This window comes from Cygnus olor, chromosome Z (assembly GCF_009769625.2).
Source record: "Cygnus olor isolate bCygOlo1 chromosome Z, bCygOlo1.pri.v2, whole genome shotgun sequence".
NCBI classification, from domain to species: Eukaryota; Metazoa; Chordata; class Aves; order Anseriformes; family Anatidae; genus Cygnus; species Cygnus olor.
In genome coordinates this window covers 38,637,209-38,661,441 of record NC_049198.1, presented here as the reverse complement: position 1 = coordinate 38,661,441, position 24,233 = coordinate 38,637,209, and the positions used below count along the sequence as shown (strand labels likewise).

Genomic DNA, 24,233 nt, shown 5'->3' with positions numbered 1-24,233 from the left:
TCCTCGAAGAATTCAATTCCTATACAAATCCTTATCCTGGAGAAGCAATTCCAATGCCTTTAGACCAAGTCTGAGGCACAGGTGCCGCATTGTTAAGATCTCTACGACTTTCAGGCATGGGGTGAAAATGGTGCAGCTCAGTCCTTGCAGGTTGTGGTAACTGGTACATTGGGAAAATAGAAGACAGGTGCATTGGTAATTTTGACTGTATAAAGCTTCAGCACTGCCCAGCCAGCCACTTCTGGAGCCATGGCTCAAAGTAAGGTCAGCCACAGCTGTTCTTCTACAGATGAAGACTCCGCAGCATCTCTGGCAATTCATATCAGTGGTTGACCATCCTTCAAAATACATGTTTTTTCTTCTGTTTATATGGAATTTCCTGTACATCTGTATTTGCCCATTGCCTCTTCTTGTCACTGGGCATCATGAGAAGAACCTGAGCCTGGCTCCATCTTTTCTCCCCTACCAGCTATTTATACACATGGTGAAGATGCCCCTCAGCCTTCCCACCTGTAGGCTAGCATGGGTAACAACACTGTAGTGTATTATTGAGTTCAAAACATCCACGCTGAAAAGACTAAGCAAAGCAGATAAGACAGACTTCAAGCCCACAAACTTTGGAGACAGGCAAATAGCTTCAGTCACCACTAGCAGCTCCTTTTTGAGTATTTCCAACTCCTCGCTAAATGAAGGGTAGAACAGACACAAACCACACAGGTCCGTCAGTGTTTGCCATAAAACAGTTCACAGTGCTCAGACAATGCACATTATATAAAGTTACTTGATACAAGAACAGAAGAGACCCAAGATTTTAAAGTCTTGTCAGATGTAAAAATTTATTTATGCTACTTATCAAATGTTTTAAATTACACAAAAGCTGACACTTCAACTTCAGGTCCAATTGTCCATCAGTATGCTTTACATTGGAATAGCCTTGACATTTCCAAGTATAATTTTTACAAGATGGTTTAGAACAGCAGAATCTCATAAATAATGGCCAACTTCACAAGCCTGAAGGTCACTGTCTGATCAGTATTTCTTTGCCGAGCATTATCCACAGATCAGAAGAGTGGAAGTCTTAAGACTATTGTAATCCCCAAACACTACCGCTACTGCACTCAGAGCACATAAAACACGTTGTCCTGCATTAGTAATACCAAACATTATAGCTAGTCTTAAAAATTTACCACATATATCCCTAACATTTTTTTTAAAACTTTTTTTTAAAAAAAACATTATGACAGAACCGTGCATCAAAACAACTGTGAAATACATAATCATCCATTTGGCTTGGTTTTACAATAAAAAAATCAGTCATCTGTTTGTTAACTTCATCTCTTGTGTTGTGCTCCTTTCCCCTCCACTCTTACTTAGAAAAAAAAAAAAATGATTAGACCAGGCAGTTTAATTGTACTGAGGTAGCATATTTTAATTGAACAGAATAATAGGTGTGTTACTGTGCCTCCTCTCCATTAAAGCACACAACGCACACACACAAAAAGAAAATCCCCAGTTTTTCAATGTCTTTGGAGAAGACAAGTGAAGGGTTCATTTCCAACATCCACTCCATTTTAAATTCAAAGCACAAAGCATCTCTGGATGGTACATACATTATACCAGCTAGAATGAATGAGAACACATATGATGAGAAAGAATTATGTCAGTTTTATTAGAACTATAGTAACATTTCAGCTCCATGGCACACATTATTCCCTATTACGAAATGCATCTTTTTGAAATTAAATTTCAAAGACTAGGATCCTGAAAATGGTCATCTGTGTCTCAGTTCTTCTAAATGATTTTCACACTCTCTGCAGAAAGGGTCCGATAATTGCAACAAAACCAAAAGAGATCAAACAGACCTAATACAAAATCAATAGAATTTATCAAAATGATTATATTAAAAAAATCAAAGTTAAGGCAAAACATATTGCATGACTGAATGAACTGAGAACACTTTCCACTCACTCAAAATTTAGAGCTGGGATAGCCTTAGAAATCATGTCAGGAGTAGAAGCTTAGCTTCATAACAAACCACGAGTAACAAATTTCTCAGCTTTGTCATTCTGGTTAAAAGCTTTAAAAGAAAAATCTGAAATCATGCTGTACCCAGCCTTAATAGACAGATGAACTGATGAAGTAACTCTTAACAGACTCCTGTACATGTCATGTTGGGGTGAATAGTTAGCAGTGATCCCAAAGAATGGCGGTCATTTTCTGCTCTCTGTCATGCTGCTACATACACACAGCCTTGTTAAACTCTGTTGCACAGTACACAATCCCCAACCAGCCCCAGGCTGGATCTCCGAATCCCCCCTCTCCACCGTTTGGACAGCAAATCAAAAATTTTTACTGCAGTTAAGACTCCTCGAGTCCAGCTGCATGAATAAGAGGAATTGCTGTTGTTTTTTTTTTTTTTAAACATCTTGGAACGCTATTTGAGAATGTAGCTGAGCTTACTGCTAAATAAACTCTCACGAAAACATGTATACAGCAGAGGGAAAATGCAAATAAACTAAGTTATAATGATCAATTCAAGCTGCTTAGGGAGACAAACATTAATCTTTCAAGTAATCCAAGATGCACTACCAACACCTGCTATCAAAAGTTTAAGGCTTTTATGAACACCCTCTTAAATACAAAAGGAGTATTAAACATAAGAAACCTGTTTACAGTAAATACAAACATCTGAAAAATCTCTGAAACCTGTTTATACAAATACTAATAAATTCTTTCATATTTTGTACAACTAGAAGGTGCACAGACTGGCATTCAAGCGGTCAATGCTGGCAAATGTCTGACAGACAATAACATGATTTACTTGGATAACAATATAGTTTAAAATGCCATAAATTAAAAATAAGTTAGTTCACATTTTCTTCCTCAGTTTTTATGTACATCTTAGTCTTTAATGAGCTCTTGTAGCCTTCTTCAGCAGCTCGAGGTCTTTCCGTCGGCTCTTGATTGCTCTGGCACAGCCGTACTCTTCCAGTTGCAAAGGGATATACTTTTCTATCTGAACTAGCCCATGCCCAGCAGGACCAGTAAACAGCTTAATCCAGGATGGCTTAAAGGTGCCTCTGAAACCCAGAAAGGCCAAGATTCCTGTGACAAAAACAGCTCAGTGTTACAAAAACAGCTCAACTGCAATACACATCTGGGCAGGAGGGGAGCAGCACGCTCCTCCAAAATCCTCCCCCTGCCAATTACTCAGTATATTAAACCTGCCTCAGCATCACATGCACCTAACAGGGAAATAATAAAACTTTTTTAATTGTTATTCAGTATTAAAGACTCTCACATTTATAAAACCTGCTCTCTCACAGAGGACTTGTCACAGCTCTGAAGGGATGAGAGCTGCCCCATGGCATCCGTAGAAAGTATCATCCCTCAAAATACCAACAGCTTCTCATCTTTACCTTCACATTTTGTTACAACAGAAAATACTAGACTAGCACAAGGGATTGTTTAAAAATAGAATGCAATTTCCCCAGATTTGCTGTGTGAGACAAAATAAAGGCTTTGGAAAAAAAACCCTGCAGCTTTCTCTGTAATCCAGGTACACAGAACTGCTAGTCACTTCCCTGCTTGCAATAAACTTTGCACAGTGCCCTCTGGGCAACGGGAAGTGACTTCTGCCCACATGAGAAACCCATCATGCAAACAAACATAGACCAAGGAGGTGCTAGGTAGCGTCAAAGAAACATGCAAAAAATTTCACCAACCGTTGCTCTGAAGATAAGGTGGTTTGGCTGTCCCCAGGGACATTAAGATTTCTGATAAGTTATTAGGAATTTCTACGTCGCCTCTTGTGCTCAGTAGAACTATAGATCTGCATCAGAAACAGTACAGAGACAGCAGTGGTTATAACCGTGAAGTTTTTCCACATACTTTACAGCTAGCTGGCCTTACAGTCCACTTGCTTGAGAGTTCTCATGGTAAGGTTGTACATAGAGATAGACAAAATTCTCTGGAAAGTAGTACCTAGAAAAGCATCCACTAGAATATATTTATATATATATATATATATATATATATATATATATATATATATAAAAAAAACTTGTATATTTAACTCAAAATCCTTTAAATAACATTTCCAATTATTTTTGTATGAAAAAAGTCAAGTGAAACTATTAAACTATTGACCCAAAACTGAAATATTAGAAACTAGACTCTCTTTCCTAACACTATCTTTCTATAATTTTTTAAAATGCCAAATAATTTTCACCTGGATAGGGAGAAAAGTCATTCCCAACTAGTTTGATATCTTGTCATACAGTTCATGTCAGTAGTGCTAAGCAACCTTATTAAAACAGAAGTTCTTCCTGTTTTAAGTGAAGAGGTGTTACAACATGATGTTTTGTTTCTTTTTGAACTGGAAGACAGGCAGTGTTGGGAAATCTAAAGAGCTTCTTTGTTTTCTCAAATGAATTTGTCTCTTAAATTGCTCCTATATTTCTCCTTTTTCCTTACCTTTGATACATGTTTTGTTCACTTTCAGCGTTACTATATAACTATCATTAGTTAAATCCTTGCTAGAGAGGAGAACTACATCTTGCAGAACATATCAGAAATAAATGCTCATCACACGTACCTTTGTGGAATTCCAGATTTTAAATATCCACCTACACGCTTAATGTCCTCTCCAGAAAATAATTTATTTCCTGACACTGTGCCAACACAAGCATCAACTACAACAATAAGTATACCATTATCCTTGAAGGAAAACGTAGTGTCATTAACCTGAATGGGAGGAGAGACAGGAGAGAAAAAACGTTTTTCTTAAATTTACTATGAATTCATCAGCTGTTATACTGCAGTGTTAACCTACATCAGGTTTAGCCACAACAGTGTTCTAAATAGAAATGCTCTCCTCTCACTAGCAGTTCTCCACTTTTCCCCCCACAAGCGGAAACTTTCAGTGGGACTTCTGAAATTGTATGGAAACCAGCTTTTACACGGAGACCAGTCAAATTTCAAGTGATTTACTACCTGCTTCAGAAAGCTACCATTCAAATACCAAATCCACACTTGTTGGCAGTAGTGCAGTTAACTAGTCTCTGTGGCTGCATGGTTTTAGTGCTCTGTCCTCCTATGCTGCATTCTTACTGCTCTGGATACAGCGAACACATTCCTGTACAAGTCTGCAGCTGATAAGATTATACTAGTCATGACATTCAGCTGTCTAAAGAATTCAAGAGTTTCACTGTTTCGACCAAGCTAGTGCACTGATGTTGCAGAACTTAAGTCACAAATGAACTTAAAGCTTTGTGGTGTAAGCCTATCTACAAATACTATCTTCAATCACATGCAAGTCTCCTTCAGCATATGAACAGAAAAATCAAAGCGGATATTTTATACAATTCTACATTACTAGATTTACCAGGACTATATCAGAACAAATACCAAAATCTTCAAAATGTCAATTACTAAAGAATTCATAGAAGTTTAGCAAAACTACTTAGGGACTTGAATGTCTCATCCTATTAAACCACTAATCTGTTAAGAATAAATTTGACAATGTGGATTTAACTAACAAGTGTTTTTGTGTTTGTTTGTTTTTTTCCTAAAACTGCCAACAATAAATGCATAGCCATCCAGGTTTCTACATGAATCTGAGCATTTAAAGTTTTTTCCTACCAGTACAATTTCTCTCCAGCTGCAAAGGATTTGAATACACAAAGGAGGACTTTGTAGCTTCCTTTTCTGAGGTTAAAACACAAGTTTTCTGATTGTTTTCCAGACCATGAACCAACACTTTTTATTCAGGTGAAGAAAAGTGAGCTCAGCATTATGCAAGGCTGAACAACTGTTGTAATAAAAGCTGCTACAGAGAAAGAAAGAAAGAAAGAAAAAAAGAATACTTACAAAAATAAATGCTTGCTGACCTCTGCTTAAGTCTTTTTTACCAGATGAATTAATCTGCACAAGGAGGTAGTTTTTGTGAGGATCACTGGTGAATACCATCTAGATATCAAACAAAACACTTTAATTACTCATATGCATATGTCATCAACACTTTACCATGACATAAATTTTGCAAGACAGCTTATGCTCCAAAACAGTGTGACAGTATTTGTGTTACTGGTAATGCTAACAAATACAGTGTTATACAAATAGTGTAATTTATTTTATTCTTTACTTTCAGTATTTTTCTCAGCTTGCATAGAGAAAATATAATTTCAGGTTTTTGCTAATAAGCAAAATCCCCCGCAAAAGAGAAGGCTGGCCAATAGTATGCCTTGAACTACAGGTCTCCACAGCAAAGCTTTCCTACATGGGAGCACAGATGATACAGAAGCTCAAGACGTCAGATCTGCCCATGCCATGGAGACCCATGGAGACCCTTCTCCAAAGCACACAGAGCAAAACACAAATAAGTAGCAGCATTTTTCAAAGAGCAAAAATTGAAAACTCCATGCTACAGAGCCTCCCTGCCTTCTAGTGTACAGGACATAAAAAATGTGACCCTTGCAAATTCTGTGCTGAAAAACTGAAACTCTGCCTTAACATGAGTAGAACGTAACACCAACTATATAGATGATGCAAGTTTTTGCCTATTTTATTTTACCTGAGTTGTGCCACACTTTGTACACGGTACAGTAGTTTTTACTGGCATCTGCTTTATGACAGTTGGTCCTTGGTAGTACTTTGGGTAAGCTTTTGCCATGCAGTTACTGACCCCTTTTGCTGGATCTTTGGTCACAATCTTGATCCTTTCACATCCCTGAGATGAGCAATAACTGTGACCATCCCTATTGTATTTGGCTTGAAGAAATAAAAACAGTAATCTACACAAAAAAGGTAGGGGGGAGGGAAGAATATAGAAAAATTACTAGAAAGATACGTATTTATGTTAAACCTCAGCAGCTATATTTCATGATTTTGAGAAGCAGAAAAACTACAGTATTTACTTCTGAACCATTGTTCAAACTTCTTCAAAATATTTACAGCTTACTAGAGTTAAGAAGTCCCCACAGACATATCTGAAATCCCCAGCAATTAAAAGAGATATCACTATGGATGCATATGTTCAGAAAAGAACAGCCATTCCTCAAAATAGAGGCTTTCAGGAAAAAAAAGACAAACAAACAAACTATAGAGCATAAATGTTTTCCTTGATCATAGATATTTACAGATACCACTGGTAATTGTTTGGATATTCATCTTTATCTACCAGCAATGGATAATATAATTAGACTGTTGCATGCTAAGTGAATGCCTGGAAATGCAATTTAGTGTAGTGGTCATAAATGCTACCACTGCAAAGAAACTGATAGTAATTCTTTTATATATTTAATTGTTATCACTGTAGCTGTTTCCAGCTACAGGTTTCCATACATGTCTTTCAAAAAGCTACATTCATCTGCCCATTTACCACAGATAACGGAACAAAGTATTTTATTAATCATTTCTTATACATTAAGAATCAAAAATTTCAAACACACAACTGATGTATGTAGGACTTATTTTGGAAAACGTTGACCATATTGTTAAACCTGTCAAAAGGATCTCAGTAGGTTCCCGACAGAAATAATTTTGAAAGAGACTAGGAATTTTAAATACTATTCACATGGCTGAAAAAAGATTTCCAGAAATACATATTTTTCAAAACATTCTTGTAACAGAAAACTTCTCAGAAGTTGAACAAGAACGTATGAATTTTCTTTAAAGACTTAGAAGGTACTTCCTGCAAGATACTTTTCTGCAGCCCCATTGATACCATGTTTTCTCCTGATGTGGGATAGGAAATATCTGTGGAACTGTGGTGCGCTTGGGAAAGTACTCCAGTGACAGCCATCTCTATTTTGAAGATTCAAAGTCACAAAGTATTCTTTCAAAGCAGCTTTGGGCTCCTTTCTAACAGCTTTCCTCTAATACAGGTGTCTTAACTAGTTGCTATTACTGATGTCAAACTGACCACTTTTAACATTAAACATCTTCCATTAGGGTCAAGTTATAAGGTGTTACCCAGTACTGTTGTCAAAATAAAACTTCTTGTCTGATCGATTCTTTTCGAGCTCCAGAATTGAAGATACAGGCACATAGCGCTCAATCTTGCTTGACAAAGCAGATGACTTCCTTTGAAAGGTTTCCAATACTATAACAAAATCTGTATTTGGTTGATAACAAAGACCAACACGAATCCAGTCATTCCTGAAACAAAATAAATGTATAATTCACCACAGGAGCAGTTCACATGACGATGTGCAGCATGCAGATCACTCAAAAAAACAAGTAACAAGAACACAAAAAGCTCCTACACCCCCAACCAGAACATCTTTCTTCCCTCCTCTACTTAAAATGTTTCATTAAAATATTATAGTAACTTGGACACCCATAGGAAATATTTGATTTTATTCTTTAGATATTTAATTACTTTCTCTGACATCAAGACCAAGTATCCCTAACTATTCAACTTCAGTTCTGCTGAACTTCACCATTTGATGTATTTTCTCCTCCAAAGCATTTTCCTTAAAGACACCACATTGGATGTATTTTTAACTTTAGGTACAGGTCTTTTGCTTAATCTTCTGCTTTTCATACTTTAATATTTGCAATTAAAAAAAATAATAATTTCAAGATCCAGTCTGACTGATAATTACAAACTCTCAACATGCTAATTCTACAGGACATTACTTAATTATTGCCGTATGGTTCAATGATATTAAAGAATGGAAACATACTTGTTGAAGTTGATGAGATACAGGTAAGTGACATTTGGAGCTTTTCCATTCCAATGTATTGTGTAGCCCTTTTGGAGCATCACTACCGGCTGGTATTGCTGAAAGACAGCTCTTTGATTAATACCTCTAAGAACCATGGGATTGGATGGGTACTCATCTCGTACAATAGTCATGGAAAGATTCTGTCCATTCCACGTTTGGACATAGACCTATGTAATATTAAAGAGGAGGAAAAGAAAGAGGGAAGGTTTGGATGCAGTGTTTTAATCAGTACAAGAAGAAATTAAAGGAAATAGCGAAATCCGTATATTATTGCAGCAGAACTCCTGCACTGTGAGGTTTTGAGCTATGCAATATGCAAATATTTCTCAGAAGAAATATTTCTTTTCCCCCAGAAGAGCCCTATTTGAAAAAAATAATGGGTATTTTTACAGACTTTAAAAAAAAAAAAAAGGAGGGAACAACAACAGCAGCAACAAAAATAAATTGTGTTTTTGTAATACTACAGTACTTGGTCAAACTCATATAGAACAGGAACCAGAACTATATGAGATTTATATTCAAGAGGTGGTGTTTAACATCTTCATTAAAAAAGAAATAATAAAAAAGAAACACCTCAAAAAACAGTCCACCAACAAAACACAGAAATCTCCAGCAGAAGAAAACACCTCCAATACAAAAATATTTTAATAGATAGGACTTCAACAAGGAACTCTTGGCATGCATACTCACAACATATGCATTTATTTTTACCCTGCAGCATCTAATATTGTACTCCCAGTTTGCATGCCGAAGGGAAGGTGGTATACAAAACTAGCCAAAAATTGTACTGTGCATTTTTTTTTTTTAACTTAAAAGAATGTTAAAGATTTTTCTTTTCTTTAAATCCAAAGATGAAGAATTTGCACTTCTTTCACCTCACTTCTCCCTGACAACTTGTGCATAGTGTAGATTTGTCTCAAACAGAAGCCAGAGTAATACTAGCCTGTGCATAGGTCCCGCTGCAAATCACTCCATTCCATTCTGTATTATTAATGCACTTGGGGTGTTGAATCAGGTAGTTATCCATTCTGCCCACATAGGTATCCTTGTAACCAGTCACTGAACCATCTACATCATGGAATATTGAGTTCTTGTCACCATCCAAATCTCCTTCTTCAAACCAGGGACCAGGTTTTCCAAAGAAGGCTTTTAGAGAAACCTGGTAACAAGAATTAAGATATATTTTTCCTTTTTCCCAGGTGAAGCACAGATTAACACCTACATACTTGCAGAAACACAGGAATTTGACAAAGTTGATTAAAAGTCTTCAGGCAAGAGCAATGCAATTTTAGTAGGCTCAGGCCATCTCTTACTTCTGAACTGTGTTAGTAGTTACAACTGAAAATTCATTACTAAGCATACACTAGACCTTACAAAACTTATTTTCAGCTTCATCATTAGCTACAAAAGAGATCATTAATGCAACCCATCCTACATATTCCTTGGTATTAGTTTTTTTGTCTGGGAGACAAAGGACACCTCGGGTGACCTCCAGTCAAGAGATACTCTGGAGTAGGGATATAAGGAAGAGTTGGACATTTTTTCCACAGGGCCTTAGATGATTATTTTAAACACAGCAAGAAGAAAATCTAAGCCACCTAAAAAAGTAAAAGAAAATTTGTAATAAACTTACATTTGGACCAAACTTCACATGAGATATGTTGTTTTTTGGTGTCATCTGCCAAGGGTTTTTCATCAAGAAACCAACTGCACTGGTAAATCTGTCTGGAGTTGGCACAAAGTTTTTGAATGTGCACTTGGTAAGGTGAATAGGTCCATCATAAATTTGAAATCCTCTAATTGGAAATGTCCTGTTAATAAAAATAAATATTTACAGCATCCTCTAACAAAAACCGTGACAAGCCTAAGTCAGTATCAGAAATACATTTTCACTCATTCACAAGAATCAAGAATGCAACATTAATACAATGACCTGCAGGTTATATCCTGGTAAAGGAAATCTTCTTTCTGCATTTATCTAATGAGCCTAGAATTCCCATGCCCTTTTGAATTTTTCTGTTAGATGAGAACAGCTATTGTTGTCCATTTGCAAATGCGCTCCTTCTCCAGTGTGGGAAACAAAGCAGAATAATATCATTCTCTCTTTGATCAGTCATGGTAATTGGAAGTGCCTGAATACTGGAGGAAAGAAAATATCGCTCCTGTCTTTAAGCAGGGCAAAGAAGAAGATCCAGGGAACTACAAACTGGTCAGCCTCACCTCCATCCCTGGGAAAGTGATGGAGGAATTAATCCTAGATACCATTTCCAGGCATATGAAGAACAAAGTGACCATGAGTGGTCACAATGCATTAACCAAGGGAAAGGCATGTTTGACCAACTTGAAAGCCTTCTACAATGAAGTGACAGGTTTGGTAGATGGGGGGGTGTGGTGGGGTGGAAGGCAGTTGGGTAGTGGATACTGTCTACCCACATTTCAGAAAGGCTGTTAACACTTCCATAAAATCACCACGGAGAAGGTGATGAAGTATTGGCTGGATGTGCAGACAGTAAGGAGAACTGAAAACCACCTGAACAGCTGGACCCAGAGGGTGGCGGTAAGTGGAACCGAGTCTAGCTGGAGACCAGTAACCAGTGGTGTACCCCAGGGATCAATATTGGGTCCAGTCCTGTTTTACATTTTCATTAATGATCTAGATGACAGGGGTAGAGTGCCTCAGCTAGTCTGCAGGCTGGGAGACTGTTGCTCATACTCTGGAGGATTATGTTGCCATTCAAAGAGACCTCAGCAGGCTGAAGAAATGGCTTGACAGGAACCTCATGAAGTTCAACAATAGGAAGCGTGAAGTACTGGACCTGGAGAGGAACAACCCATGCACCACTGTACTCTGCTTTGATGAAGAGGCCCAGTGGGTTCTAATGGACACCAGGTTGAACACGAGCCACAAATGTGCCATTGCAGCAAAGGTTAATGGTGCGTTACGCAAAATGTTGCCAGAACACTGAGGCAGGCAATTCTTCCCTTCTATTCAGCATTGGTAAGGCCACACCTGGAATACTGGGTCCAGGTCTGGGCTCTCCAGTACCAGGAAGACATCTCAGAGGTACTGGACAAGGAAGGAAGGGCCAAAAAGATGACGAAGGGACTGGAGCACCTCCCCTGTAAGGAAAGACTGAGAGGGCTCTGATTGTTCAGTTTAGAGAAGAATCATGGCAGGACCTCACTCATGTCTATAAATAACTGAAAGGAGGGTAAAAGAAGATGGAGCTAGGTTCTTTTCATTGGTGCCTAGTGACAAGACAAGAGACAGTGGGAACAAACTGAAACACAGGAGATTCCTTCTGAACATCAGGAAGCATTCCTTTACTGTGTGGGTGACTGAGCACTGGCACAGGTTGTCCAGAGAGGCTGTAGAGTCTGCCTTTCTGGAGATCTTCAAAAGCTGCCTAGACATTGTCCTGGACAACCTGCTGTAGGTGGCATTACTTGAGCAGGGTGGTTGAACCAGATGACCTCCAAATCTCCATCATTCTGTAAGCCTGCCCAGCTCAACTATCTCTAGTATCACTACCTTTATCTCAAATTATCTCAAGTATCACTACCACATTCAGTTGTTTGCTCTAAATGGCTAAGTGACACAAAACCAGGATGGCTGAGATCTAGTTCTCATGTCTTTCATGTTCTGCAGTAAGGGCAGGGCCTGGCACCATTTTTAACAAGCATTCCAGCAATCCACAGGGAGAAGGAAAGGATCACTGTCACACATTTGTATTTGTTACAGATAGACTGCAGTCGGTAGTTCCAAATTGACCCTAGAATTCCCTTTACCTGAAAACTTTTTCTTTCTCTCTTCCAGGCCCAAATATTTACACATTAATGATAATAAACTAAGGTTTCATTAAAGCAGGATAACTTAAATTGCTAAGGAAAATTAACCTGCAGCAGCAGAAAATGAAAACTGCCTCAGAAAAAAAGGTAAGACAACTGTCATGCAAAGTATTCAAAACAAAAGGGGAGTATCGCCTTCAATAGTATCTTCATGCCCCCTGCATTTCAAGTAAGAAAGGTGTTTATAACTGATACAAACAACACTTCTGACATATTAGTTCCTTCACTCGTGACATACTTACCGATTTCGAGGCAGAGTGCGTCCCTTATTGTCTATTCCTCCTGACCCTGTATATTTATTTTGACCACCATGAAACCCATAGTTCTTGCTCTCCCCTATGAACAGAGACTCAGATACCTCTTGGCTGGCACCTTCATCATTTGGGAAGCTCCCATCACTATCAAAGCAACATCAGAGATAAGAGATAGTCTTTTAGCCAAGACTTTACAGCAGATGAAAACACAAAGGCATGGTCCTACTCCTACTTTTGTAGTAGTCTTCATAAAGCAAAGCAGTCTATACCTTATTTGTAATACATAGAGCAATACATTTAACCGTTAACAGTATTACAGTCTACTACAGTTTGAAAGGCTAAGAACACCTGCACAGAGCTGAGCATTACATTTTCTGTCTCTCCCTGTAGTGCAGCACTCTTTCTGTTACAGCCCATTCCCACAACTCTAGAAACAGCTTGTCACAACCTAAATGGCAGCAGTTTCGGCTTTCTACCCAAGGTACTTGATTCCCTTTCATTAAAATGAGACTCTGCTCACTCTAACACTCATTGCTTCTTTTCCTTTACTCACCTTGAATTGTTTAGGAGGAAAAAAATCAAAACTGTCTAGGGCATCATACCATACCAAAAAGACCTGAATAAACATAACCCTCTTGATAAAGAGTGGTGTAAAGCACACAGGTTGAATGAAGTGCAAGATTTGGCAGCTATGTCAATTAACAGCTTTAATAACATCTTCCGTACCACTGGAAACGGGCAGCAAACTGAAACTGTATCCTTATGAAAGTATACCCATTACCTTTAATTGACTTATCTATGCTACTTTTCTCAACTTTTAAGCAAGAAAACACAGAAGAGATGAAGCTTAAGTACTCACCTAGCAAATGTCAAACCAATTCCATTGTCCGCAAACCTAAAAGAAAGTTCATCAAATCAAGCTTCAGTTACATCTTCTGGACTATCCTAAAACAAAATGCTGTAAGAACACATCCTGCTATGTGCTGAAGAAAGCCTGAGTTTTTGCATTAATGGAATTTAGAGAACACCAATACTTACAACTAATTCTTATAACAATGCTGATTAAAAACAAAACAAAACAAATTTCTACATATTTTAAGTAGAAACCTGAAAGCCTCAAAGAAACCACAGACATCTCAGTATAAATGTATGGTTTCAACTGACTTTTAGACTTCTGTTATAGATATAGTTTAATTTTTCCATTAAGACAGGTTCTCATCTAATCACGTAAAACCTTGCTTCTTTTAAAGCAGTGGATTGTTGTGAAAGCACTGGAAGATATCAAGCAGTTCCCAGATAAAAGCTTCAATCTTCTATCATAACCCTGTAAGACGATTTCATAAAAACAGCTTCAGGGGAAACTTCTTAACAACATGCAGCTGTTTGCTTCTGGATACCTACCCAGAGTTTTGAATAAGGATATCTCCTCCCCTGACCCAGGCCCCATGATCATTGTTTTTGAAAGAGATTAATCTGTCAATCAGGGCAGCAACTCGGGGTTTTTCAGGGTCTGCATCTTGATGAGGTCGAAACCTGTGACAGATAAAAACCCAAACATTTAATATAAAAATACTGTTTGTTTTATATGGGTCAAATATGTTGAGCTGAGAAACCTTGAAAGACAAACACCCACTTTTATCTGACAGGTAAAATCAACTCTGCTTCATGCTAGGACTGACAGAAGCCAAAACCATGTGCACCTGTAGCTATCCATTCCCAGAAAAGCCTCTTTGGTGTGCCATGAAGAGGGAACATAAAACTTTTTTTAGATCCAGTCTGAATGTCCCCTGGTGCAGCTTTCTACCATTCCCAGGCATCCTGTCATCAGTGGCCAGGAGCAAAGACCATCACCTTTCTCTCCGCTTCCCCTCCTCAGAAGCTGCAGAGAGCAATGAGGTCACCTCTTGATCTCTTCTCCAGACTGGACAGCTCAAGTGTCCTCACAAGACATACCTTCCAGCCCTCTTACCAGCTGTGTTGCCCTCCTCTGACTCTTTCAAGGACCTTAACATCCTTTTTATACTGTGGAGCCCAGAAGAGCACGCAATACTCAAGGTAAGGCTGCACCGATACTAAATATAGTGGGAGAATCATCCTTTTTGGATGATGGCTATGCTGTGTTTAACACACCCCCCACTGCAGTTTGCCCTTCTGACTGCCAGGGCACACTGCTGACTCATGTTGAGTCCACTGTCAAGCAGCACTCCAGATGTTCTGCTGAGCTGCTCTCCTGCCACTCATGTCCTTATCTAGTTTGAGCACACATGAGATAATTTTTCTATTTTAACCCGGATACTCTGTATTGCAGTCAAGATGGCCTCATATGGTAATTTATAGCTAGTATCAATTTTAGCTAATAGAAAGTAACAGCCTGATTAAAGACTGGTGGAAGTTGTCAGAAAATAAGCCCAGAATCCCACATAAGATGTAACACGTTAAAATATATATATATATATATATAAGAATGCAGTTTGAGCAAATATATGCCCTTTACCATAGTCACCTTCTACCCTAGTTTGGATCTGTGGTATCACAATCTAGGCTTCTGGAAGTTTTGGTGTAGGGGTTTTTTTTGGTGTTTTTCTTTTTGGAGGGCAAGGGAGAAAGGGAGAAGGGGTGAATTTTTTGTTTGTTTGTTTGTTTGTTTTCTGACAGCATAAGGCTGCTAAATTAACATTTTAACTATTCCAGTTTGTTTACATGATTAGTGGTCAAATGTAGCTACAGGGAGCCTCAAATTCTTTGGCTATTGTGAATGATGAACCACATCTCAAACTCAATTTTTTGCATCCCCTCTTGATGACCTGTCAACACACTACAGGCTCTGACATGGCTTGTTGCTTCCCTTAAATGCTTCTTGACTACCTGTTAAGACCAATGGTAATCCAAAGGAATTATATGGGATTTCACTTAAAATTTAACGATTAAACCTAACCATCTCTTAGTTTCCAAGGCATGAAGCATAAAGTATCACCAAACTGTGGAACTTTCCTCTTTGAAACTGCAATTATCACTTAACTATCCCCGTCCTAAACAAAGCTCCGTCAGAAATACAGATAATCTTATGAACTACATTTTCAGTCTTAATGCTTGTTTATCATAATAAAATGTTGATGGGTACAGTTATCCAATATTTTCCTTGTCATTTGATATATGACCACTAACCCAGGCTATTTCATTTGAAGCACAGGACAAGACCAAACATAGGATAACCTAAATTTTTCCTAGACTCTCCACTATTTTCTCTTATTTAGTACAATCAACCACATAATCTTTAGTTTACAATCTCAACAAATAGCCTTCAGTAAAACTATACCACTGAACGACAATCTCTAAGTCTAGAAGGCATGGCAGGAAGCATTCAGCAGTAGGAAAGACAAACGGATGTATTACACTTACTGCTAGTATGTCTTTTCCTAAAAATTATTTAGAACTGAGCCATAAATCTGAAGCAGATTTTAAAATAAGGTTTTACTTTTAATAGCAATTCCAGAACATACGTTAAGCACGACAGCAGAGCGTGGTTAAACCTACGAGTTCTAAGGGGCTAAAAACTACCTTGGCCAAGGTCTTAGAAGGAAAAGCCAACTCTTTAAGGTACAACATGCTTTGTTGCTCCCAAACAGACACACAGATGAGGAAAAAAAAATATATGAACTTATTGCTCATTTATTATTTATAGTGTGTTAAAAATGCTTTTCCTCATATGAATGTACAAACAACTCAGAACTTTACCATTTTTCACTCAGTTGTAAGACAGCATCCTTTACCTTGCATTGTTGTCCAAACAAAGATATTCTCTGGGATCATCAGCGCTAGCATTAGTTGTTTTAACACCCTTATCAATGAACAAACCAGCCTTAAAAAAAAAAAAAAAAGGGGGGGAAATTTCATACTGGACAACACTAAAGAGACAGTAAACATTAGAGTTCTAAAATTTAAAAGTTACATTTCATTCAGTACACTTTACTACAGACTCTTAGATCTTTCAGCTTGGACTTAACTGGCATATTGTCTAAGGAAAAAAGCACTATCTATCTATGCAAATTTTGAAAAGTAATAGAAAAATCCCAGGAAAAGAACTGCCTGGGGTTTAAAAAAAAAAAAAAAGATGGAAAATCGTTAAAGTTCATTTCAGATTTTTTTCACATCTGACTATTTGAAGTTTTACACTTACTTCCAGATGCTGTTCTGGAAAATTTGGAAGCCAATCTTGTGGTGAATACAAAATATCCTCAAAAATGCTACTAATGAAAAAAAAATGCTGCTGTGCAAAAATGCTTTGTATTTTAGTTTAAAACTCAACTATCTTCACCACTAAAGCTGTTTTTTGCCCAGGCATCATCAACTTGAAACTCAATAATCCAGTATGAAATAATGTACTTGAGAAAGTAAAAAAGCAAAAGGAAACATTTGTGTTGTTTAACCTGAATTACATATACAAGTAGCAGCAGCCACCTTGATCTGTGATCCAAATTATCATTAGAATTAAGTTCTACATGAGTAGATTTGATCTACACGAGTAGATCCTCAGATCTGCTCCTAGAGTCAGCTCTGTTGACATGTAATTTCAGCACACAAACTGCTATCCATGTTTAAAGATAATGAACTATATAGCTGAAACACTTTACTTTACAATGCATTTTTGTACTCAGTATTTTTCAATTCCAATCTGAACAAGAGCCCTAAAGTTCCAGACACACTCTTAACATAACTGCTATGAAGCAATGCATCACTTCTTACTATTCCAGATATACACTTATCAAGCAAAATCAGTTTCATTAGGTTAAATCAATCAATCAAACAAATTAACCTATATTGATACTTCTTCCCCAGCCCTTACCCTCAGGTAAACTCCAGGCTTACAAACACAGATATGTAGAGAGCTTAGAAAACATCATGTATATTTTTATACGGACAGCAACTAGATTCCAAACAAAAGTATCAGTTTAAGGATTTCAGTTAACTTCACTTAACAGAATGTAGAAGAGACAACCAAGTCCCATTAGTAAATAAATACTGAATGACTGTATCTGGACTGAGAACTCTATAACAAAGGGCTGCTGCTGGGCTCCTGGTGGCAACAGGAAGCTTAACCTCTGTTCAGAGACTGCAGACATCTGACTTACTGTTCATTAGAGACTCAGGAAAGCAAGTCACAGCCTTTCTACGAATTGATGAGATGAATCACAGCTGTAATAAGCCTCAGTACTTCAAGGATCAGCTTTCTCCACAGCAAGGCCATCAATAACAGAGTAGCATATGAAATGCTACTTTTGAGAAAAAAATATATATTTCTCTCACACTATTAATTGATTTTAGCTGTATGTACCTCAAGAGGATATTAAACACAGTAAATATTTCAGACAAGTCAAGAAACTATGGATATGCTGGTTACACACTCTTCTGCAATACCTACATAGAACCATGTGGTTCAAACACAGCATGAATCCATCACCACTTAGCCACCTCAAAATTTAAGCAAACAACTCCCGGTATAAAATATGTACAAATTAAGAACTGTTTTTGGTTTGTTTTTTGTGAGACAGTACATTACCTTAAAATTAGAATGAACCCTGTTGTTATAGAAGATTCCTAGTGGTGTGAGCTCTGACTTGGTTTCAATGGCTAAACTATGAGAGTCTCCTGTAGCAATCCTGTGGAACAAATACCATATTCCAGCATCCTGCAAATAAGGAGAGAATGGCATAAGTTATAAGAGTCTGATACTACTAAATGCAAACAAATCAGAACTTACAAATCACAAAATAAGTGAATGTTAAGAAGAACTTGGATTTTTAATGAAGCAAATAAGAACATACTCCGAACTGCGCACAGGGTAACATACTTATCAAAATAAAGTCTCCAAACTACTGTCCAGTGAAAAAGTAGAAGTTTGCAAATAAGGGTATATTCTAGTGAATAACACGCATTAAAAGTGTTTGCTTCACAGTGAAATCATTTAATACCACACCTTTAAGGTTCTGTAATATTTCAAGCCACATTGTGTCTCTTTCCCCTCTTCCCCATCTCCTCTGTTCTTCAATTTAATTCTACAGATACTTGATTTGTTAGTAAATCATACTATTTACTGTAAAATACTCAAAAGCACTCTACTCCGCCTTACTGATGCAGTCTGACTAAGGTTTGTTCATCTCTGCGCACATCAGAATTTAATGACAGCCAAAAAAACCACAAGAGATTTCAGGAAAAGGGAATAAAGCACTTCAAGAAGCCTGGCCAATTCAGAGCACTGTGCCAATAACATGCAGTAATAATTTCAGCATCTGTTCATTTTCTCCACTTCTTCAACATCCCAGCTCTTAAAGAACCTGGATTTATCTTCTAAAGGAAATTCTGTGGGCCTCCTTTCCTAACCACATCTGAATCCACAAGGGGTGGCATAACAAAAGCACCTGCACATCAGATACAAACATATGAAAATTTTTGCTTACTTGCTCTGTGCCTTTATTAATAGAAAAAAATAATTTCATAAGGAGCATTAAAGGGTTAAACAGCAGTAAAAGAAATACTGCATACTATGTGCTCTGTATCATGAAAAATAGTCTTTACTCTCCTGTTCAGGAAATATGGATAAAGCCAATTCATTCTGGCTAAAAAGATTTCATACATTTCACTTTGAGAATATACTCATTTTCCAAACAGCCCTGGAAATTCTGCTTCTGAGTAACATATTCCCATCCGTAATGACGACACATTTTGACATTTCTGGTGATTAACAATTCCAAAGCAAATGTGGATGTTCCATTAATAAAATACCAAAATCTTACTTCACATATAATTAAATACAGTTCTGCACTTGGCAGAATCAAACAAGTTTCATCCAAAACACATCTTGATGCTTCAAAAAAAAAAGTTTAATAAACTTAAAAGCTTCTTAAGCACTTACAAGTATTCAGAAAGAAATAAAAGTTGTTTTTTCCCCTCTCATAGCTCAAACAAAAGAACCATTACTGCTGATATACCCTTACAGTAGACTTCATTGTATATCAACAGAGTTGGAGAAGGCAATGGAATTATTTATTTGTTCATGAATTGTTAGTTTACACTAGAAAAAGCTCTACAGTGCGGTGTTTATATCAACACAGTTGAAGTAATCTGTTTCTGAAACATAATAAGCTATAGTCCTCTTATACCAATATGATTGTATACATGCAAAAGAATATATATTAAAATAGCAAAACTTCATAACCTATAAAAATGCTGAGGATGCACAGTATAACAGAAGAAAGTAAAATTCACTGGGATACAGAGGCAGAAAAAGACCTTGGAAGGTTTAAGTATAGGTCAAGAAATATGTTTCCTTTAACTCAGCCTGCAATATTAAAAACAGGCATAGGAATGTTATCTAAAGTAGACAAAATGGAAAGACATTGTGCTAAGAAAAGAAAAACTGGTTTGGTTCAGTTAAGTATGGCCAGGTCCTTCCTAGTGGTAGGCAGTCAACAACAACAACAAAAAAGGTTTGCCCAAAAATGATGATTAAAAAAAAAACTAGCATAATAATTTTATATTTTTCTATATTACAGATATTTCAACTTATTTAAAGATTTTGAATTTTTCCTTATAAACAATTTGTTACATATTCTATACCTAAGAATACACTAACATACTCATATTCTACTTCCACCACCAGTCTTTCTTTTTTCTATTGCTACTGATCTATTCGGAAAAATCCACTCAGAACCACTGTCTCAGCATCTCATCTGATTTAAAAGCAGAATAGATCCCAGCCCCTACTCCACAGCCTGCACCAAGTAGTTCAGCTTCACTTCGCAAGTGGCTGAACTGAAAAAGGTCTGCAAACGTCTAAGGTTCACAATAAGTAAAAACATACCAGCAATCACTGCTCAGAAAAAAGTAATTAAACACAGAGCCAATGAAAGTTTGGGGTTTTTTTGCACTTCCTTATACAATCAACTATTTTTCGTTCCAATGACTAAAGGTATAAAAACATTATTTTTCAGAGCAGTCAAACAGTAAACTCATGATAGAAATTACACAAAATACAAAAGCCTTAATATTAATATCTAATTCTTTGAAAAGAAAGCTGTTTATTTTTACATTTACATACTGGCACCACTGACAGATCTATTAAATTACAAAGAGGAATAGATCTAATCCACACTTTGACAAAACCTACACTTGTAATGACAATATGCTGCCAAACATATATAAACATATTCACAGAATCACAGAATCACAGAATCGTCTAGGTTGGAAGAGACCTCCAAGATCACCTAGTCCAACCTCTGTCCTAACACTAACAAGACCTCCACTAAACCATATCACTAAGGACTAAACGTCTTTTAAAGACCTCCAGGGATGGCGACTCAACCACTTCGCTGGGCAGCCCATTCCAATGCCTAACAACCCTTTCAGTAAAGAAGTTCTTCCTAATATCCAACCTAAACCTCCCCTGGAGCAACTTTAGCCCACTCCCCCTCATCCTGCCTCCAGGCACGTGGGAGAATAGACCAACCCCCACCTCTCTACAGCCCCCTTTAAGGTACCTATAGAGAGCGATGAGGTCTCCCCTGAGCCTCCTCTTCTCCAGGCTAAACAACGCCAGTTCCCTCAGCTGCTCCTCCTAAGACTTGTCCTCCAGACCCCTCACCAGCTTCGTTGCCCTTCTCTGGACTCGCTCGAGCACCTCCATGTCCTTCTTGTAGTGAGGGGCCCAAAACTGAACACAGTACTCGAGGTGCGGCCTCACCAGAGCCGAGTACAGGGGGACAATCACCTCCCTAGACCTGCTGGCCACGCTGCTTCTTATACAAGCCAGGATGCTGTTGGCCTTCTTGGCCACCTGAGCACACTGCTGGCTCATATTCAGCCAACTATCAACCAGTATTCCCAGGTCCTTCTCGGCCAGGCAGTTTTCTAACCACTCATCTCCCAGCCTGTAGCGCTGCTTTGGGTTCTTTCGCCCCAGGTGCAGGACCCGGCACTTGGCCTTGTTGAACTTCATCCAGTTGACCTCAGCCCATCGGTCCAGCCTATCCAGATCCTCCTGCAGAGCCTTCCTGCCCTCGAGCAGATCGACACACGCACCTAACTTGGTGTCATCTGCAAACTTACTGAGGGTGCACTCGATCCCCTCGTCCAGGTCATCGATAAAGATATTAAAGAGGACCGGCCCCAGCACTGAGCCCTGGGGGACTCCACTGGTAACCGGCCTCCAACTGGATTTGACTCCATTCACCACAACTCTTTGGGCCCAGCTATCCAGCCAGTTTTTAACCCAACAAAGCGTACACCAGTCCAAGCCACAAGCAGCCAGTTTCTTGAGGAGAATGTTGTGGGAAACGGTGTCAAAAGCCTTACTGAAGTCAAGGTAGATCACATCCACAGCCTTCCCCTCATCCACCAAGCGCGTCACTTGGTCATAGAAGGAGATCAGGTTCGTCAAGCAGGACCTACCTTTCACAAACCCATGCTGACTGGGCCTGATCGCCTGGTTGCCCTTCAAGGGCCGCGTGACGACAAATATATAAATATATATATAAATATACATATAAAAAAAATTATGCATTTAAACATTGTAAATATTACGTGTTTTGTGAGTAAGTGGCACAAATAGTTTGTGTTGAACTACATCCATATGCCTCACCTGTGAACCTGCTGCTGCATTACTTATAAGATGATTGTTGGGATGAGAAATCCAGAATGTTGAAACTGCCCTGAAATATTATTCAGAAACAAGTTAGAATGGAAAAAATCTCTAGTCCCTACAGAAATATCTCTGATGTAATCGCTACAAGGGTGAGAAAGGACTAAACTGATTTCTGAAGTCACATACACAAAACACACACACAAAAAAACACACATCCTCAAAAATTCTTTTTTTTGTTTTACTTAAATGCAAAATATTTTAAGATAGTTCAGACACTCAGTGCAGTTATAAACTGTTTTAATAAGCTTCTTCAAAAGATTATTGCTACGCAGAAAAAACTTGGTGACAACTTAAGAATGTCGGTGCCTTACCACAGAAATAAAGATGCAGCCTTAAAATCTATTGAACAAGTATTTCAAGGAACGACAAATCTCTTTACAAAGCAACTTGTGTTTTCTCTTTAATAAAGACTTTCTTTTTTAACAGCATGGTCATGTGGATTACTTTTAAGGTGTCTGTATTCATTAGATGATGCATAACAATTGTTTTATCTGTATATTGTCAAGAGATCATCAGTTTAACTACTGCAGCTGGTTTGGTTTTACTTTTTCACCATGAAATACTCACATGCAGTCTGTGGCTGGTACTGGGACATAGCTTCCATACACTTTATCCCTGATACCAATACACATGCTGCTGTTTCTGTCCGTCGGAAGAATAGTGCCTGGTTTCGTGACTAGCCCAAGGTTGTGAAAGAGAGTATTCCTCTGCTCAATGCCATCCTCTATGAAGAAACAGTGACCCAGTGTGTCATAGCCAATGGTGTCCTTTATCTGCAGAAACACAAGTTCATTATGTCAGAAGCAATAGCATTTACTGAGATTTATTTGACAAGTGCCATTTAGTTTTTACTATCTTGGCACAGCTGCAGAGTGAAGCTTCAGTATCAGTGGTTCAGATGATTCAAACATGGAGTTTTATTTATCCCTTACAAACATATTACTATGTTTGGAGAGTTTAGCTGCCTGCAAGAATCTGAAAAAAAAATAGAAGGGCAAGCTCTGTTAAAGTAAGTTACTTAAAAATAAGCACTTGTTTATTTATTCATTGTCATAAACACATTGCTGAGAATTAAACTTGAAGGGATGGGACTACTTTTGCTCTAAATGTTCTTTTTAATATTTATTTCAACACAGCCTATTTTATTCTCCTGGCACCTACCAGCAAGCCATTAGTTGCATGGATAGTGACACATCTGGAGAAACAGTGATGAATGGAAAGACCTTCAAGGTAAGTCTTAAAACTATAACCTCCTTTTTCATCCACATCCCCACAAAGGTGAAAGTGAACAGGGTAACTTCCTATCTGCTGCTGTCCCATTTGCTTCAATTCCACATAGGAGAGATGAACAGATGTAAAATTCTTCAAAATCTAGAAAGATGAGAAGTCCAGAATGAGTAACCAACTACTTGGTTTCTAACCATTAAAGTTAATAAATCATCTATATCAGATGTACAGAAGTCAGATGTACAGTCATCGTAAGCCAACACTATGAAGGCTAGGACAGTCATTACTACCCTGTTCTATATCATATATCATTTGTAATGACAATATAATTTGTAAACAAGAATAAAAGCTATATCTCCATGTGGCTAAGACAGAGCAAATTTCACCAGACACTATATTGTCACACTTCCCTTTTTGTTCTTTAGCAGTAGGCATGTTAAATATTCTTTCTGTACAACCACATACCGTCCAAGT

At 37.9% G+C, this 24,233-nt stretch overlaps 1 protein-coding gene across 5 annotated transcripts in view; it reads right to left on the bottom strand.

Moving 5' to 3' along the window:
* Nucleotides 1–818: 818 nt before the first annotated feature.
* The window catches only part of CEMIP2 (cell migration inducing hyaluronidase 2), a 56,883-nt gene continuing 33,468 nt past the window's right edge, over nucleotides 819–24,233 (bottom strand). For all 5 annotated transcript variants that reach the window (XM_040540019.1, XM_040540020.1, XM_040540018.1 and 2 more), the window contains 17 exons: nucleotides 23,694–23,903; nucleotides 23,100–23,305; nucleotides 22,470–22,539; nucleotides 18,393–18,521; nucleotides 16,606–16,694; nucleotides 14,237–14,368; nucleotides 13,695–13,730; nucleotides 12,824–12,979; nucleotides 10,366–10,543; nucleotides 9,676–9,891; nucleotides 8,691–8,899; nucleotides 7,975–8,160; nucleotides 6,575–6,794; nucleotides 5,872–5,970; nucleotides 4,598–4,746; nucleotides 3,726–3,832; nucleotides 819–3,105 (listed from right to left, as the gene is read on the bottom strand). In XM_040540019.1, coding sequence (XP_040395953.1) covers nucleotides 2,909–3,105; nucleotides 3,726–3,832; nucleotides 4,598–4,746; nucleotides 5,872–5,970; nucleotides 6,575–6,794; nucleotides 7,975–8,160; nucleotides 8,691–8,899; nucleotides 9,676–9,891; nucleotides 10,366–10,543; nucleotides 12,824–12,979; nucleotides 13,695–13,730; nucleotides 14,237–14,368; nucleotides 16,606–16,694; nucleotides 18,393–18,521; nucleotides 22,470–22,539; nucleotides 23,100–23,305; nucleotides 23,694–23,903 — 2,589 coding nt within the window. In that variant the 3' untranslated portion in view covers nucleotides 819–2,908. The remainder of the gene's footprint in view (nucleotides 3,106–3,725; nucleotides 3,833–4,597; nucleotides 4,747–5,871; nucleotides 5,971–6,574; nucleotides 6,795–7,974; nucleotides 8,161–8,690; nucleotides 8,900–9,675; nucleotides 9,892–10,365; nucleotides 10,544–12,823; nucleotides 12,980–13,694; nucleotides 13,731–14,236; nucleotides 14,369–16,605; nucleotides 16,695–18,392; nucleotides 18,522–22,469; nucleotides 22,540–23,099; nucleotides 23,306–23,693; nucleotides 23,904–24,233) is intronic.